The 18930-nt window shown below is 37.8% G+C and overlaps 1 protein-coding gene across 1 annotated transcript in view; it reads left to right on the top strand.

The window, feature by feature from the left end:
- Positions 1-17532, top strand: part of HGFAC (HGF activator) — a gene marked incomplete at both ends in the record, with an annotated part of 39414 nt that extends 21882 nt beyond the window's left edge. The window contains 7 exons of the mRNA XM_079534990.1: positions 6896-7070; positions 9181-9266; positions 9952-10192; positions 12500-12639; positions 14750-14890; positions 15901-16049; positions 17362-17532. Coding sequence (XP_079391116.1) covers positions 6896-7070; positions 9181-9266; positions 9952-10192; positions 12500-12639; positions 14750-14890; positions 15901-16049; positions 17362-17532 — 1103 coding nt within the window. The remainder of the gene's footprint in view (positions 1-6895; positions 7071-9180; positions 9267-9951; positions 10193-12499; positions 12640-14749; positions 14891-15900; positions 16050-17361) is intronic.
- Between the last annotated feature and the right edge of the window lie 1398 nt (positions 17533-18930).

Below are 18930 nucleotides of genomic sequence, written 5' to 3'. Positions count from 1 at the left end.
GAAATCTGTAGGGCCTTATTTGAGGCTTTTTGGGTTAAGGTTTAGGTAGCAATAGTGTTTTGCTAGTAGTTTGGGCACAGCAAAATGTGAAATTTTTAAGAGTATTTATGAAAAACCCTTATGTTTTGCAGTTCTTTTTTCTCTTTTGGTTTGTAGGTTATGGGTAATGGAATTAGAGAGACAACATAGCTTTAAAGAAAGTATGAGTTGCAATGATAATTGTGGAAGTTTTATGGTTATATAAGGAGATGTGTTGTTTTATGTCAGAAATAGATTGAAGAATTTTAGAGAAGAAAGATGACAGGATAGATGAGTATATAATTATATACAGGAAGAACTCTCGGCCACATCTTTGAGTAACTGGGGGAGTGAGGCAATAAAAGGAGTCAAAAGAAAAGACAGCAAGCCCACCCTCTTAGTGGTTATTTTACTGAAATAGTGTGTTTGCAGATTTCTGCTAAAAAAGGTACATTTGTAAAGGAAATGTAGCTCTTGGTGCGGGAGGAAAAGTTTTAAATCTTTTCTTCTGAGAGTATAGTGATAATGAAAAGTTTTTGCTTTTTTGTTTACCAATGGTGTTCTACAGTCTACCAGAATGCTTTCAGATGAGTGTCTAATTTTTTATTTTCTAGAATCTTGAAGGATAAAAATAAAAGGGTGAAATATAATAATAAATTCATTTGGCTGACAAGGGTAAGCAAATATTCAATCAGTTGATGGCCCACTGAGGTCGAATCAGTAGTTCTGATACTAATGGCTGAGGGGGCTTTCCACATGATACTGGAGTTGTTTGCTGTTTGCATGTATGGAGCAGAGGGATTAGTAATAAAACTAGGACAGAAAAAAATAAGGTTACTATTCCTCTACAGTTGTAGGCAAGTAGAAGAGCAGATAAATTATTTCATTATTTTTTGATACAGTTCAATGTTGTTTGGAGAGGTGACTAGGTGGTTTGCAGTGGCAAAGTATTATGGGCCCCCAAGAAATTGCACAGAGTTAGTGCTAGATTTACTAAGACAAAGGTAATGAAGAGGAAGCCTAGGGCACTGATATAATAGAAATAATAGAAATAGTAAAGGTGAGTTAGATTTTCATCAGATTTTGAAAAAGCAGCTAGAGACATTTTAATGGAGAAAAACTATGTTTAGTAGGCTAAGATGTGAAATGGCAAATAGTAGGAAGAACTGAAAGATGATGAAGTGCATGAGCATGGTATCATCAACTGAGAATTCTCCTCTGTTTCACTGCGCTACGGTACATAGCAGATGATGAACAGAAGATTAGAGACGAAAGTGGCTTCAGAAAATGGTAACTGTAAGGCATCGTTTATGGAGATGCTGATGTGAACTGTGATACAGAAGCTACTCTGATGTCCTAGGCTTCTTTACAGTCAGGAGTTTTAACAAAAAGCTTGGCTGGTATAGAGAAAAATATTAAGCAAATAAAGGAGCACCATTTGCATGGAGGTTGTGGATTAGTCCTTTGCACTGGACGTAGCAAATCTGGGCTAGAGAGGAGAAACTGCTATACTGCTTCGCTGTATAGGAAAAACAGTTATGATGATTGTAAGGTGAATATCAGACAATAGACAGAAATTTCTTCAATCAGACAGGAATATGTTGGAGATCTTCATTTTTATAAAGAAATACAGTGGGTGATTTTTTTCCCCCCGAGATGTTTGTGGGCACTGAAGTGTCTGTGTTACCTTCTCCGTGCCTACATTGGTGCCTTTTTAGATGACAAATCTTTGTTTTCAACTTTAGCATAAACTAATATGATCAACGTTAGCAGCTGATAATTACTTTCATTATAAGGTCTCTGACTTGGCAGCGGCATTAGTTATTGGACGATGATTCAGTTAAGGAGTTATTGTGCTTTTAATCTCATTTTTTATTTACTGAGGACAGCACAGTGGTATCAGTTAATTGTGTTTCACAGTGGGCACATCCTCTTGAAAATGTGAGAGGACTGACACCCTTTGATCCAAGTAATGTGTTATGCTATATAACTGTCAATTAGGGAGGCTGTTGAGGGGAAGATTCAGTGGGCTTGTGGTACAGCTCAGAAGCTAAAAGTTACTGAAGAAATCTCCTTTGCAGCACTTCCCTCTCCAATTGCCTACTTTCTCTCACCAGGCCATGCTTGGATCTTCAGGTGCTTCAGAGATCCTCCTCTCATTACTGGCTCTCTAATGAGCAACTGCTCCCCCACTGGCCAGAAAGTCTGGTTCTTTTTCTGTTTCAGAGTTTATAGATTTCTGAATTTAAACCTCTATTTAAAAGGACTCAGCTTACTCAGAAGGTAGATTTGTAAATCAAGTTTAATAAAAGAAAAACAAATCAGCTCTTCAGTTTTGCCTCAGTTGATCTGGAGTATTTGCAAATGCAAGATTACAAAGATTTGTTGAAAGAGAGATATTTTAAATCATAAGTCCAGCAGCAGCAAGTGATGTGAGCAATCCTTAAGTTAGGATGCAACTTCAAAAGATCTTTTGTGCCATATAAATCACCCTGTTTTTCCAGCCCTAAAACCATTCCTTTTTTACATGGTGAGTTTCTATTATATTTAATGCATTACAAAGGGCTGCCAATTTTCTCATATTTTTTCATTGTTTTTGGCTTAAAGATGTTAAGTATGTTTTATAATCGAGCCATGGTTTCTTTGGGGTTATATTTCAGTGGTATGTGCAGTCAGGCTGGAGGTGGGAAAGCAGCACATAATATGAACCAATTATTTGTTACAAATTTGTTATATGTATTATCTGCTATTGTATTAAATCATAAGCCCAAATAGAAATATTGCGTTCTAGATATATGACAGAATTATATGGAAACATAGCTATGTAGAAATATCACTTCCTTATATTTCTGTTTATATTCATTAATTACCAAGATCCAAAAGTGGGAGTAGGTGCTGCTATTCTCACTTTCAGAGAGAGGGATTACACGGCAATGGGAAGCAGTTTGCTACGAGCCAGGAACGGTCCAGCATGGTGTTTGCTTCACTTCATGTGGCAATGTCTGCCTTTCTGCTCTCAAAACAGCTGAGGGTTTTTCCATGCAAAGTAGTGAGGAAGTCTGTAAGAGCGATGTCTATGGATTCTGAAGACGCCTTTGTGTCATGTTTATATTTATCCTGGAAGGTCGCAGTTATCCAGGACAGGAGATACAGGAACTCCTAGGGAGATCAAGGAAAGACAGGGATTTCTGCAGGCAGCCAATGAGTCTGAGATGGATGCAGAGACATGAAGCTTCATTGTTCATTTGTATTTATCATCGTTGCTAATAGATGAAATGTGAAACTGAAATATAAAGTGCTAGACACGTTAGAAGGCTTCAAATAGATATCAATACTCTCTCATGTGAATAATCTGCTATCTAGTGAGAGCTGAAGAGCTTGTTCTGACCTGTGCAGAACATACATTTTGCACTGAAACAGAAGTGGGCATATACTCCAGGAAGGCTCTGGGTGTAAGATGGTCTCTTAATTCCACCAAGGTTAATTTTTGGTTCTAATTTTCTGAAGATCTTTTCCATCTGGATAACTGATAATTGAGACAATGAGGAAGACATCTTGTAAGAGCAAGTTCAAGCAGAGAGAGGGGCTTTTGTCTTTGTCTTCTTACCCCTCTCCCTTTCTGTCACAAGCAAATGCAGAGCAGTAGAAAGAAAGAAACTCATCTAACGTTGTATTTAATAAAAGCCTTATGGGTTTGTCAGGAATAAAAAATAAAAAAAGCATTAGTGAATGAAATGAAACTTGAAGCTATTCTGCTCAAGGATAAGGGCCATCAGAGAAAAGAATGTTAACAGAATGTAACAGTATAGGCAAAATCTGAAAAGACAATACAGGTGAATCTCAAAGACATTAGGGAAATTTCTGATGAGATATTTGGGGAAAACATCTGTAAGTTGCATTGTTTTCTACAGAAGGGCTTCCAAAAGAAACATAGAAATGTTCAGGTATGTAAATATAGAGCCTAAAGCTCTGTCACAAAAAGGCCTTCTAAAATGTTTTCAGGAAGTTACCAATTAGAACTTGTTGAATAAATGCTATTTCATGTTGCTTTTAATTTTAAGACCTGAAACTGCTTTTTAAAATTTAAAAGAAAAGAATTGGCATGACATGCTGATAAAATATGCCATCAGAACACAATGTGAATGTTTTAAGTGAGTTATTTGCATCTCTTGGATTTTCAGAATAAAACACAACTGGAAATTGTTTTCAAATTTCAATAATTTTCAGGAAAAAAAAAAGTAAGTAAGATCCATGCTTTCACTGAAGCAAGTTTCATCTGAAGCTTCAGGCCATTTCTACTCTAATGCTAATTGGCAGTGCCACATGAAGTGAATAAAAAAAATACGTATGTTATACCCTCAGTTCCTTACTTCCACATAAGAAAATAATGTGTTTCAGAGTTATGAGGAGTTAAGGAAACTATAGAGAATTCATAGTGAACAATTTCCAGTCAGAGCAATCCATTAAGAATTGCTGGAAGCAGACCACCTACACACTGCCTGTGAGAGAGGAAAAGGAGAGTTTTCAGTGCTGCAATGGTTAAAGGACAAAAAAACAAAGAAGAAGAAAAAGATCTGTAGGACTGCTGTAGTTCCTGAGATTATTTTTGAGTGTTGTTTTTCCTGAATTATAGAAAAAAATGTATTAGATTTTGGATATATTTCTTTCTGGCCTTATATTCTTCACAAGATTATCTTTAATAGCTGTGATGAGGGTGCCACAGTAGTAATACAAGCCAGTAAAGTGAGGAAACAACTCTGTTAACCCAGATGCTCCTCCACAAGATGTGAGATTAAGTTAGTTTACTCTTGTGCCAAAAATACTTCTTAGAAAACAAAAAGACAAACAAAAAACAGATTAAGAGATAATACTGTTCCTCGCAACAAGTGCAATATGTAATGCAAACTTCTTGGAGGAGAAAATGATGATGATTTAGAAAGGGGCCAAATTCTTCTAATTATAATCTTTTAGCAACTTTTGTGGTGACTGGCAGATATACAAAAACAGAGGTGCATTGGATTTTTAGCCTGATGAGGTTGAGCACAACTTGTAAACACCATCTGCAAGATGTCCAAACCATCAGTGTTGCAGTATATGGCCATAGTTCTGCAGTGAAACAGAATCGTGTTTCATCCTCATAAAAGCAGGCAACTCTAAATCATTTCTGAATCTAATGAATACACTACAAATAAAAACAGCACCTGCCATTTCCCTAGATAAGTGAAAGAATTTTGTATGCAGCATGATAGTGGCATTTTCATGACAGTTTCAGGCAAACAGAGCAGCTTAACTTGCATCTTGCCCAGAAAATAAATGGCAGGGTTGCCAAGAAATGGTTACTATTGCTAGCAATGCAAATGGAAAACAAAATCTATTATGTGAGATCGGAGATCATGGTTGTTAAAATATTTATCTGATTTAATGTAATATTCTCAGTTATTGAAATAAAAGTTCTTTGATTTAAGGAGTGGTAGGGAGGAGGAGAAACTCTCCCTATCTCTGGTGTGTCTGCCAGGCCAAGATAGAAAGCCGATTTTGCAAACTACATACTTCTCTGCTAACTCATATTAAATTCTTACATCAAACTTCTTGACCCCCAGCTCCCATATTTATGCCATATGCTTGCTTGTGGTTTTGAGGGCTGTTGCTGTACTGATGACTTGTAAGGATAATTGAGATCAGAAGTTCCCTGTTGCAGTTCATCATTTCAGTGCTGCTTGTACGCTCTGGTTCACGTGTCACCAGGTTCTGTCAAAATAACAGATATTTGATAATGTTGTCCACGTTGTGTGCTGTGATTGATTATCCTCACAGTGTGTTTTTCAACACACTGATGCTATATATTTCAGTTTGTTTATAAGTTCAGAAGATTCCACCAGTCTTGCAGATGTCAAGAATAAGTCATACCAGCGTGGCTTGGATAAGAAACCCTCTAAGGCTTGGTCACGATTAATCCTCTTTGTACATTAGATGGTTTTGTATTTCCTTTGCAGTACTCTAAGCCATGTTTTGAGGTGTAGACTTTCTGCTCACTATAGCTATTTGTATAGAAATGCATCTCCATATGCTTTTCATCCAGGATACTGGTATGTGCTGTTGATAGATCTTGGCAGCTGAGTATGTCAGACCTATCCGAAGAAATATCCTGTGTTCAGGTGACAAAGAAATGGAGTTTGAATATGAAAATTCAACCTACTTGTTTCATTTTTGAAAAACTGATATTTGCAATATGTTTCTATGTATATATACACATACATAAGGGTAAGGTAAGTATATCTATATGGATATGTACGAGGCCATAAAGAGAAGTATTTTCCAAAATCAGTCCTTTTAAGCACTCATTGGCAGGACAGGATTGTTTTCACTTGTTTACAACACAGGCAGCCTTCTGAGCTTGCTGACTTGATTGTCAAGTGAGATTCAGTCAACATAGGCAAGAGCACATGTCAAGATTCATCTTCACCTTGAAAAAGTCATTCCAAACGGGCTAGATTAGTTTGATGCTAGCAATGCCTGTCTCTCTTTATTGGCTAAAATGGGAGTCTCCATTGATGAGCTCAGGTGTTTCTAAAATTAGGCAAGATTATTCTCAGCCATATTGTTGACTTTGCTGTAGATTGCTGACTAAAATCCTCCATATGCAACAAGAATGTTAGGTCTAATTCTCTGCCTGTGTAATAGTTTTTTATGCACATGCAAAACGAGGCTGTTTTAGAAGTTTTAACTGCTTTTGAAAGCTGAAAGTCCTCATTTGAAAAAAACACAAACTATTTTGAAAGGTAAAACGCACTACAGGGTTGGGTCCACTGCCTTTCATCACCTCAGCCGCAAAACTAGTATTTAACAGCTAATTAGCACAAAATCTACTCCTCTACAGTTCCTAATCATCACTGCTATCGTGGCAATGGCACCGAATACAGAGGTACGGCCAAGACGACCATTTCTGGACATAGCTGCTTGCCATGGAATTCGGACTTACTCTACCAGGAGCTTCATGTGGACAGTGTTGAGAAAGCACTACAGTTAGGCTTGGGGCCCTTCTCTTACTGCAGGTGAGGAAGTTTGCCCTGTGATTATAAAACAAGGGGTGGATGGATATATTGTGGGAGCAGATTTGGAAGAGAGAAGGGGCAGGAATATCAAAGCAGCCTTGGAAAATCTGGGCTGGCTTAGCGGCCTGACACGGGATAAAAGTTTCCAGAAGACAAGATCTGGTAGGTTGTATGGATTAACATGTGGTTCTGACAAGAAGCTTAGGTACAATCTAACGTTGGAAAATCCTGATCCTTTTTTTCCTGGTTTTTTTTGTTTTTTTTTTTTTTTTTTTTTTTAAATGAGACCTTAAAAAAATACATAAATTGCTAAAAAATGACTATCCAAAAGGAGAACGATGTTCACCACTTAATTTGTGTAATGCATTTATTTCAAATTATATACTGTGGAATTTTTAATATAAAAGAAAATCTTTTAAAAGTGAAAAAATCAAAGCTGCTGTGTTTCAGTAATGCTGAGCTGGGATGTCAAATTTCTTTCAAAGAAAAATGGCTGCAAAATATAATGTTGGCATTTCAACTTTGATCAAATCACATGCATAAATTACGTTTCTGCTTAAGTTTTGTGTTCAGTTTTAATGAAACTTTTTATGGCTTTCTCCTGTCACTTTATATTCCCCTTGTCTCTGAGTTCTTCATGAGGTCAAACAATATCCATAAATAGAATAAATTTTTCTAGAAGAGGCCATCCTAAAGCTGAGAATCTTAGGTACTTCTCCATGAACTACTGTGAAGTTGTTTGTTGACAAGAAGCATGCATGCATGCTCAAACAGCTCTTCTTCTCTATCAAAAACAAACTATTACTATTCCCTCTCCTCCCCCCGCCAAATCTAAGTTGGCTTGCTTTCAAAGGCTTGGTATGGATTCAAACATTTAAGTATGAAATGTATGGTGTCCCAGTACATCATGGCAATTTATTGGGCATGTATTTTGTGCTTTGATAAATCCTGATCCTTTCAATTTGCATCATTTAAGCACAGTATTCACTTGCAGATTTCAAGTGCAAATAATAAAATGATATAGGAGCTGATGTGTTAATGTTCTGTAAAGCTGAGAAAAAAGCTTTTCACTTTTTTGTCAGCTTGTTATAATTTCTGGGGATATCTCTGCTGCACTATATAATCTTTCAGATATCTTCTTCAAATTGTCTAATTTAGAAACATTGTTGGTGGAATATGACTCAACCTGTGTTGCTTCTTCAGTTCTGAAAATTTGAAAGTGCTTTAATCTTTTTTGAATAGCAGTCAGATTTAAAAAAAATTATATTGAAGAATCTTAAAATAACAGATCACACTTTTGATAAATCCAACTGAAATTAGAATTACTGTTTATCCAAAGTCCTGAATTATCTTGTCTATTTTTATTGGCCTACTCAAGATCTTTCTGAGTCTTCAAAGTTTTGTACTCTCGGAGGACTAAACTGGTCAAATTTTGGGTTACTTGTGCAGCACAAATAAAGGCAATTCTGCTGTACTGTGGAGAAATCCTAATGGGATCAACACCAAAGTAGTCTAATATCAGAGTAATAAAAGACTAAATTGGTTCTGATATTGCCTTTTGAGGAATATAATATTATCTTGAAGTAGTCTATCATTTCCTCAGACTGTCTCCAGGGAATATGGACTTGAGTACTTCAAATTAGTTTTTGCTATCTATTCTTGGTATGGATTTTCTATGAATCTACCTGTGGTGGAATTTCCTCACTTAAAAAAAAATAATCTAACAGAGGAATCTCTCCCATGGGACTCAGTACTGAAAATAGCTCAGCTGGTATCTGTTGAAGCACTGTATTTAAACCGAGTGAACATGCTCATGCATCTGAATACTTGTAGGAAAATTCTACAGATATTTAGTCATGTTTCTGCATTTTAGGTCCGAATGAGCTTCATTTTTTTTGCTAGCTTTAAGCATAAAGATCCCTACTAAGAAGTTACTCGCCCATTCAGATGTTAGCAGTTTCTTCACTGCTTTCTTAGATGGCTCCAAACCTAACAATCCTATCAGTCTTCTCTTCTGCATAGTGCAATAGGAAAAAACAGAAAACATCTGGGAAGCTTGGGATAAAAGTATGGTTAATACATTTAATTTATTCTTCCTTGAATTCATTAGAAATCCAGATGAAGATGAGAAACCATGGTGTTACATCATGAAGGACAACAGTTTGTCTTGGGAATACTGTAACATTACATCTTGTGGTATGTTAAAGAACTCTTAAAATCCATCCTATGAATTAATGACGAAAGATTTATTGACACTCGGAAAAAGCTTTCACTGTATCATTTTGAATGTTCTGCTGTTCCCAGGAATACCGAATGTTTTAGTGTTCACAGTAAATCAAGTGACAGCAAGCTTATTTTTCTTTTTTTTTTTTCTTTTTTTTTTTTGAGTTGTGATATGACTGGTGATTTTTGTCATGCAATATTGTATGTCAGCAGTGTCGTACAACTGCTTTCCACTACAGTCATTCCAATATGAACAGAATTTCTACTGAAGCATGAAAGGCATCAGAAATAAATAATGCTTTTTAACAAATTGTGAAGCAGACTCAGGAGATGAGTGGCCCCCTGTGAGCAGATAGAGGACTGGAGTCATATGACACAGTATGCAAGTCTGAAAACTAAAGATAGTGTTCCTTCTCTAAATTAATATTAAACTGTTGTTTATATTAAAGCTGACCTTCAGAATAGGGCTTGAAAAATCAATCATGTGGTCCTTCTATTCTCCATTTATGGTTCCAGTGCATTTGATTGATGACACTAACACAAGCATACTAGTCCTTGCTGCTGGAATGGCTAAGCTCAGTCCAGAATCCAAACATGATGACGTATTCCTTAGAAACACATAATTTGCAGTCTGATGCCATTTACCTTTGTATCTTAGCAAGCAGGGAAAGGAGGCCAGCAGTTCCAGAAGATATTGACACTTTTGCAGTTCCCAGAAGGCCATGTGGGAGAAGGCACAAAAAAAGAAGTTTTGTGAGACCTAGGATTGTTGGAGGATCTTCATCTTTGCCTGGATCTCATCCCTGGACAGCAGCTATATATATTGGAGAGAGCTTCTGCGCTGGAACTCTTATTCAGACTTGCTGGGTTGTGTCAGCAGCACACTGCTTTGCTAACAGGTAAACTCACAGCCATAAGTGTGACAGTAGGTCCCCTCCTCTCTGGCACCGTATTCTTGTGAGTCACAACAAACCTGAATTGAAACAAGCAAGAAGGAAGATGAGAATACAAAATGATGAATTTTTCAAATGGAGTTGCTGGTAATCTGAGTGTAGCACATGAACTGACAAACAGCACACAGCCCAGTTTTACTTAAGGAGACTCAAAAATGCTAAATGGGCCAACAAAAGGAGTAAGGTTGTGTTGGGTGTCAGGACACAGAATGAGAGCTTGCATGTGCAGGTATCTGCAGGGAGTCATAAGTGTGTCTTTTCTCAGCTACCTTTTTGCAAGCGTATTCCTGCTTTGAGGTGTAACTGAGATGGCTGTTTACTGCTATGTTTTTGTTCAAAAAGGCTGAAGGAATCAAGCGGTGATTTAAAAAAAAACTTTTTTTTTTTTTTTTTTTTGCCTCCAGCTGCAGGTCACCAGGGAAATGATTGTCAGTAGGATGCCCTTACTTTATTCTAAATATTTAATTTTCCACAAATGCTGAACGCTTTTTCTGATTTCAGTTTGATCATGTAGATGGTAAAAATATTACATTATTTCATACAAATTGTTCCTTTGCATAGTAAAAGAGCCAAGAGAAACAGAAAGCCTCGTGCCAGAATGCATACGCTGATAGCTTGTAGACCTAATAATACTGTTGTGAATGCTGTACTTGAAGCATTTGGAGCTCGAGCCACAATGCATTTGTTTTTCAAATGTTGTGAAATAGCTACTAACTTTGGCAGCTATTCAGGACATTTCTACCCACTTCCAGCTGGTGGTTTGTTACATACAGATTTTCCATAATTACTGCATTGTAATTTGCACTGTTCTGTATGTTTAGTACTTCTAAGTTAGCCACAATTTCAACTGCCTTCCACTAGGCGACAATAGATCCTTGTGGAGCTAACTTGGTAGTTTTTTTTCTTTTCCTATTCTGCAGCCTCTCCCTTTTTATTTCTTCTCCTCAATGAATCATCTGTATGTCAGAATGAAACTATTTTGTGCTTTTAAAATCTTATTAAAATACTATCCTGGGAAATGAGCTTCCACTCTATTTCATGTTCTCAAAATCTGATTTGCAAAGGGACTAGTTTACTTCCACAAGGGTGTTGAGAAAATCATGGCCTTCCATATTGATTGAAGAATATATACATATATTTTCTTGCTTTCCAGCTTCAAAAAAACTTTAAGGTCTGTTAACCATGCACATAGTAATTGTTGCAGGGTAGCTGCCTATTCTCTGTGCTTCAATTAGTCAGAATCTCTCTCCAGTAAGTACACTGCTGTTTATTATTGCTTTATGCTCAGTATCAGAGCAGAATTCACTCTGATGGCCACCAGTGATGCACAGGATCACAGCTGGGGAAACTTTGTAATGGTACTAACCACTCTGGATCTGTGCATGATGCACGATAAGTTTTTCTGCTCCTACGCAGGATAACAAAACATCTGAGCTCTTCTATGTTAAGGGCGCTTAGTAGCTCAACTGATTGTGGACTTAGGTGAGTGCAAATCAAGTTGGTTTTAAAGCAAGAATGAAATTTTAATTCTATTGCTTTCAAAGCTAGAAAAGTTATTGTCTTTCCAAACTCTTCCTGATTATTCCCATGTTTCCCTTTCTTCCCAACTCTCTGTCTTCTCTTGTGAGAACAAGCTGAACTGGGATTGTTCACACTGGAGAAGAGTCTGGATCCAGAAAGACCTCATAGTGTCCTTCCAGAACATAAAAACATCCTACAGGACAGCTGGAGAGGGACTCTTTGTCTAGGAGTGTAGTGATAAGACAGGGGGTCTTATCACTAACTAGATTAGATATTCAAAAGAAATTCTTCAAGAGGATTGTGAGACACTGGTATGGGTTGCATAGCAAAGCTGCCAATGTCCCGTCTCTGGAGGTATTCAAGGCCAGGTTGGATGAAGCCTGGGGCAACCTGATCTAGTAGGAAATGTCCCTGCCCATGGCTGGGGATTGGAACTAGATGATCTTTAGTGTTTCTTTTGATCCAGTGATTTGGTGATTCTGTCAAGAAGGAACAGCCTTTAATTAGGTTAACAATGGCCCACAGCGCATGGAACTCACTATAACTTTAGTCAGCTTTCTCTTAGCCCAGAGTAGAAGACTGGGAGAAAGACAAGGCATTATGAGAGAGTAAATAATGGGCATGGTGGGGATCTAAATTTATTAACAGTTCATGGTGCACATGGCCATTGGAAACTGGTTTTCATTTGTGTTTCTAAATATAGAATTGTTTGTTCTCTCTTTTGTATTGCAGTCCTCAAAAATCCTCTATTAAAGTTGTTCTTGGTCAGCACTTCTTTAATAGAACAACCGATGTAACACAAACATTTGAAATAGAGAAATACATCTTATATCCTCAGTATTCAGTGTTCAGCCCTACTGAACATGATATTGGTGAGTATTTTTCTTGTAGTTTTATTTCCTGCTTAGCTGACTTCCAAGTTTAGCTGATGTATTGAAAACTGCTTTCTTAGGGGAAAAATAATAGACATTAAGAGAAGCTTTTAAGAACGGAGGGTTCTTATCTCTAACAGAGAAATAAGAGCATCTGAAAGCTAGACAAATACAGATAAGAAATAAATTGCAAATTTTAAATAATTATGGTAATTAGCCTTTGGAGCAATTTACCTTGATGTATGGCAGATTCATCATCACTTCAAGTCTTCATGTGATTATGCTTTTTTTTCAACCATACCAGAAACTGTGGGCTTGATGCAGGAATTACTTGGTAAAATTTTATTGTCTGTATTGTATAGAGCATCTGACTGGATGAATATAATAGCCCTATCTGCTCTGAAAAATCGATGTTTCTAAGAATCATTCTTTACACTGAGAGACATTTAAATATCAGCTGTCTCATCAGTCAAAATTTAAATGCCCTTCTGATTGACCTTATAATATTACTCAGAACGACAATGGGAGAGAAACTTACTTCTTACTTTCTAATCTGCTTTTATGGAAGTTGGCATATCTCCCTGGAGCATGAAGCTGTGTGAGCACTTTGTCTATGAAACTATTTAATAGTCTGGCATCAGGGATAACTTAGGTCAGGAATGTACTGGCTTTTTTGCTCCCAGATGGTGAATATTTTCCACTGTGTAGCAAAAAGCATTTAGATTCTGTATTGGTGGGAACTCTGTCAGAGTGTACCAAGAAATGAACTTGTTGTGGGGCATTGCTTTGCTCTGAAATATCCTGGTGTAAATCACAGTTTACACTTCGGGATCTCCAAACTTTCTGGATTACTCTGAAATTTGGCATGCATCACATGTGCAGTGTCCAAATTCAGGGTCACCTGGAGATGGAGTTCCTAAGATGTGCCCCACTGCAAACAAATGAGCAGGCGGAAACTTGGGGGAAAGTCTTGTGGGCATATTCTGCCTTACCAGTGACTTCTGCTGATGCAGCAGCAGATTTATTTGGTGCTGAAAATGCATTTTATAAGTAAACAACCTACCACATGAATGTTTGATGGAAAGCGTGGGAGATTTAGAAACAGGCAGAATTGGTGAGGGAGAAAGGGAAGGTGAGGAAGACAAGCTGCTTAATATTGGAGCAATCTTTGTAGGCTTCTTGGTCTGTGAGATACTGTTATGTATTCCACAAAAGCCAAAAGTAGTAGTCCATAGAGAAATGAGATTATCCAATGGGATCTCTTGCTTTCCACACCGCTGTGTTCAGAAAACCTGCAGCTTCTGAAAGCTGTGGTATGAAATTTTAATAGGTATAGCCATAGTACCTCAGCTCTACTTTCTTTGAGTGGTGCCACTACACTGCCCTTGTTACACCAAACACAACCTCAGCTTATGGCTCATGAGAGGTTTGCTACAGGAAAAGCAAAGTTTCTGCTACTTTTGGCATCCACTTTCACTGTTGAACTCACAGTGCTGCACAGCTTCATATTTATGGTGTTTTCAGCCTCGTGAGGGAAGAGAAAAAGTTGTGTAGGCTGTGCAATTCTCAGCAGCTTTCAGAAGCTTGGTTTTGAAATAGCCTAATTTTCTAGTCCTTAGTTTTCCAAAATTTGAATATTGCTGAACTCAGTGATAACAAAGAGCATGTAATACATCAGCTCTTGCAGTAATTAATTTTTTAAAAATCAAAGTAGAATTAGGCAGGTGGCCAAACTTTCAGAAGCAGCAAATGCTTGCACATCCCACTTATTTCAGCTGAAAGTTGTGGATATGTCACTGTTATTTAACTTTAGGGTGGGAGGAGACGTATTTTCTGTCTTCCCCCTTCTCTACAAAAGCAGTGAAGAAAAATCTGCTCAGTGAGCGCAGCAAAAAATAAATATTCCCACAAGAGGAGTAGGTGAATATTTCAGCATTCAATTTAATGTGAAATCAGGTGCTGTTGAGATGAGTCTGTCTGTCTTTGATTGAAATATCTTAATTAAGAGAGGCTTAGGGGATAATTAAAGTTGTAGCTGAGACCCACTGCTGCCAATCCTATCAAAAAAGGGAACAGACACTTTATTCCTACTGTATTTTCTATTCTGCAGCCTTGGTTAAGCTGAAGAAGAATGGCCAACGTTGTGCCGTCAAGTCCCAGTTTGTTCAGCCCATCTGCCTGCCAGAAAGCAACACCATTTTCCCCGATCAGTTCAAATGTCAGATTTCTGGATGGGGACACAAGCATGAGAGTAAGTGAAATGGCAAAGGTGATATCTGTGGAAAACACTGATGAAAGCTAAGCAAAATGCTCAAGGATATGTTGCACAGCTGGTAGTCTTGTAAAATATTTTCCAAGGGACTTCTGATTGGATTACCTACCTTTGGATTTGTGTATCATTTACATCTGAAATAGTCTTCCCAAGCCTTCCTTATAGTCCCTGAAATTCAGTGAGTGGTTCACATGAACAAGAAATTAGGGGAAGTGAGTGGAACCTGGAGCAAGTAGCTTAGCTGTAGGTGCCAAGAATTGTTAAGTGATTCCTACTCCAGGTTTCTCAAGGTAGATACTAAAGACTGCAAACCAAACACAGTCAGTTTAGTGGTCAGTGATGGAAGCAATCTTTAGCTTCACCATGCAGGAAACCTTGGAAGTATCTATTGGAAAAGGCTGGAGGGGCTTTGGGCTACGTTCAGTTTAAGAAAGGCAAGAAGGAAATGCTTCATCTTTTTCTCATCCTTTGAGAAAAGGAATTTCAGGATTGTGAGATATGGCCAATGCTGCCTTGGTTAGGAGATAACAGAGATTTATACAGATAGGTGAAGGATGGGGGGGGACCTGGCCTCCTCATATTCGTTAGAAACTCAGCATGAGCAAAGGTTGTACTAATCTAACTGTGTGATTTAAAGACAAAAAGATTTTATACAGCCTTTAATAAATTTATGATTTAAAATCACATCAGGAAAGAGCAAATCACAAGAATGCTGACAAAGTACTCCCAGGTCCCTGGGAAAGGATAAAACCCGAAGAGAATTGATGCTTGGGCATGAAATTTCTGCTATTCTAGTGGACATGGGCTCTGACTGAAGAATTAGGGAATGATCTGATCACTAGGAACAATTGCTATCTTTCAAAGAGATCCATAACATGACATGTGTTAAGTTTGTTTATATGTTGTATCTATCTTGTGTTGAGTTCCCATGTTAAGCTATTTGCATTTTGTAAAAACTAATTATTTTCCTCTCTGGGAATTTTTTAAAGATATAACTGGTTACTCAGATGTACTGCAAGAAACACTGGTTCCAATTATTCCTGAGGAGAAGTGCAGAAGCCCTGAAATTTATGGAACAGAAATCAGTGAAAATATGTTCTGTGCTGGCTACTTAGACAGCAAATCTGATGCTTGTCAGGTAATGTTATGAGTCATCTCCAGACAAAGAATATAAATGTGTATAATTAGAAGAAATGTTACAGTGCTTACTTTTGACATTACAGTCATCCTAAAGAAAAGAAAGTTTCAAAAAAAAAAAAAAAAAAAAGCATTGAATGTGACTGCACTGTTTGTTCCTATGTTATTTTTTTAACTTGTTAATGTCAATTAAATTTTACAAAGGAGCAAAAAAAAAAAAAAAAAAAAAAAAAAAGCAACAAACAAACAACCCAACAACAACAACCCTTCATGGTGTTATGTTTCTCTTACCTTCATAAAAGCCAGGGGCTACACAAAAGAGGGAAGCTGCCTGAGCTGCTGGCTGAGTGAGATGGTACTGTGATCACAGAATCACAGAACTGTAGGGGTTGGAAGGGACCTCCAGGGATCATCGTGTCCAACCCCCCTGCCAAAGCAGGGCAGTGATGGCAGGCCAGGTGGCAGATAAGCCAAACTGTCAAGCTGCTGCCTCTCAGTGAGAGGAAATAAGAGTAGCTGTATAGGAGGTGGGGAATAGTGGTGGATTTGGAGGAGAAAATATTTGAGGTTATTACAATGCATGGGTTTTAATGGTGTAGGGTAACAGTCCATTAGAAAAAGTTTCATGACTTCCATTCTTAATGGAAGAGCTTCAAATTCTTACTATATTTTGTCTCTTTTTGAGTTATGTCACACCCTGGCCCTTGAATAAAGGGTATGGAGTTGCTGTAGTGACAGATGAGATGTGTGTGAAACTAAGGTTCAGGTTATTTCTTAGATAAACCTTCAGATTTTATCTTCAATTCATTTTGATGGGGTTATGCTCTATTAGAATAATTTTTGGCAACAGGCAGCACATAGCTGATACTTGGCAATGACACTCTGTGAAGCAAAAAATATAATGTATACTGTGTGCTGGAACTGCTATAGAGATCATAAACATGTTCAAAGAGAAAGAAGAAAGTGGAGAAGAAAAAAAAACAAAGACAAATGGTCTGAAGAGAGCTGCATAGACTGAGAAACAACTGCATTGATACCAAAGTTACAGTCACTGAGATGAGATGTGCAGACATAAGAGGGTTCTGACAAAGTAAATTAATCTCAGGTGCAGGACTTCGTTTATCACTGAGATCTTATAAAGGCAACACAGTTCCATGTAATTGTGGAAAAAAATGGTAAAAAATTCCTTCCAACTTTGCTCTGAAAATAATTTTCTCTTTAAAACAGGAAAAAACTTCTTTCTACTTACATTTAAACTGTTTTTCCAACGATTTTCTATCAAGTTAAATAATCTTTCCTCACTTTTAACACAGGGAGATTCTGGTGGACCTCTGGCATGTGAGAATAACGAAATCTCTTACCTTTATGGAGTCATCAGCTGGGGAGATGGCTGTGCCAGAATCAACAAGCCTGGAGTATATACAAAAGTAACAAACTATGTAAATTGGATTAATGAGAGGATAGCCCCTCGAAAAGCTAGTTGAACGTGTAACTATGATATCATTTCAAATAGGGTCCAGGAGCCTTTTGGTTTCATTAAAGTGGCATAAATATTTTACTATAAGCTAGTATGAAAATTATTGTGGTAATTCTTAGAAATTCCAAACCAGACCACTAAAAATAGTCCTCATCCCTCTGATATCAGTAACTCTGAGCTGCAGTTTTAGGGCTATGGATAGCTCAACATGTGAGACTGTCTTTATTTGTCTTAATAAAGCTAACATGTCAAAACTAAGTGTACTGACATCTAAAACTGTTTATCTTTTGGTGGATTACATGAAAATAAGTATTTAAAAGTTTCTGGTGGAGTTGTCATCCCCTAAAACAACCTGTAACAATGTTGGCCTTGTATTTTCAGATGTTAACAAAATAAAAAGGATGAACGCCAAAAATAGAATTATCTTTCCTTCAGAAGTAATTTCGTTAAAGTTCAGCTGAAAGACGTCAGCAGATAGGCTCCCCAGCTAACTGCAGTAAACTACTTCTGGGAAGAAAACAGAGGATTTAGGGTTTGATTCAAAACATGTAAGCATATTTTTATGTTGCAATAAAAATAGAAATGTGCTTCAGAGCTCTGCTGAATTTGGTGTGCAATTTTCCGGCAAAGTTAACGCAACACCTCCTGAAAGCACAAAGCTTATTGCTGAGAAAAGGTTTAAGTTGGTAGATAATATTGTTCAACACAGTGGGGCTTGTTGCAGACCCTCTGCTTCTTCTCACAGAATAGCAGTGCAAATGTTTTACCTTGGATAGAAAATGTCCAAGCCTTTCTTAAATTTGGCAGTGTTTTGAAGATGTCTTAGATTTTGTAATAACAAGTTATTTAACTGTTCAGATAATATAGAAAAAGGAGGGTTTTGTTTTATAACTGCCAGTGTCCTCGTGGATTTCTTAGTCCTGGTGAATGACATGGTCCTTCACCACATCCTTCTCTGTAAATTGGACGGGTGAGGATTTGAAGGATGGACTGTTTGGTGGATTAAGAACTGGCTGGCTGCACGCAGCCAAAGGGTTGTGATCAATGGTTCTGTGTCAGGGTGGAGGCTGCTCACAAGCGGTGTCCTTCAGGGGTCGGTCTTGGGACTGGTGCTCTTCAGCATCTTCACCAACGACACAGACGATGGCATCAAGTGCACCCTCAGCAAGTTTGTGGATGATACCAAGCTGAATGGTGCAGTCGATACATTGGAGAGAAGGAAAGCCATCCAGAGGGACCTGGACAGGCTGGAGAAGTGGGCCCACATGAAAATAATGAGGTTCAGTAAGGCCAAGTGCAGGGTGCTGACTTGGGTCGGGGCAATCCCAGGTGTTTATACAGACTGGGGGAAGATCTCCTTGAGAGCAGCCCTGCAGAGAAGGACTTTGGGTCCTGGTGGATGAGA

Source organism: Tetrao urogallus, assembly GCF_951394365.1.
Source record: "Tetrao urogallus genome assembly, chromosome: 4".
In the NCBI taxonomy this organism is placed as follows: Eukaryota; Metazoa; Chordata; class Aves; order Galliformes; family Phasianidae; genus Tetrao; species Tetrao urogallus.
This window is presented reverse-complemented; position numbering and strand designations above follow the sequence as displayed.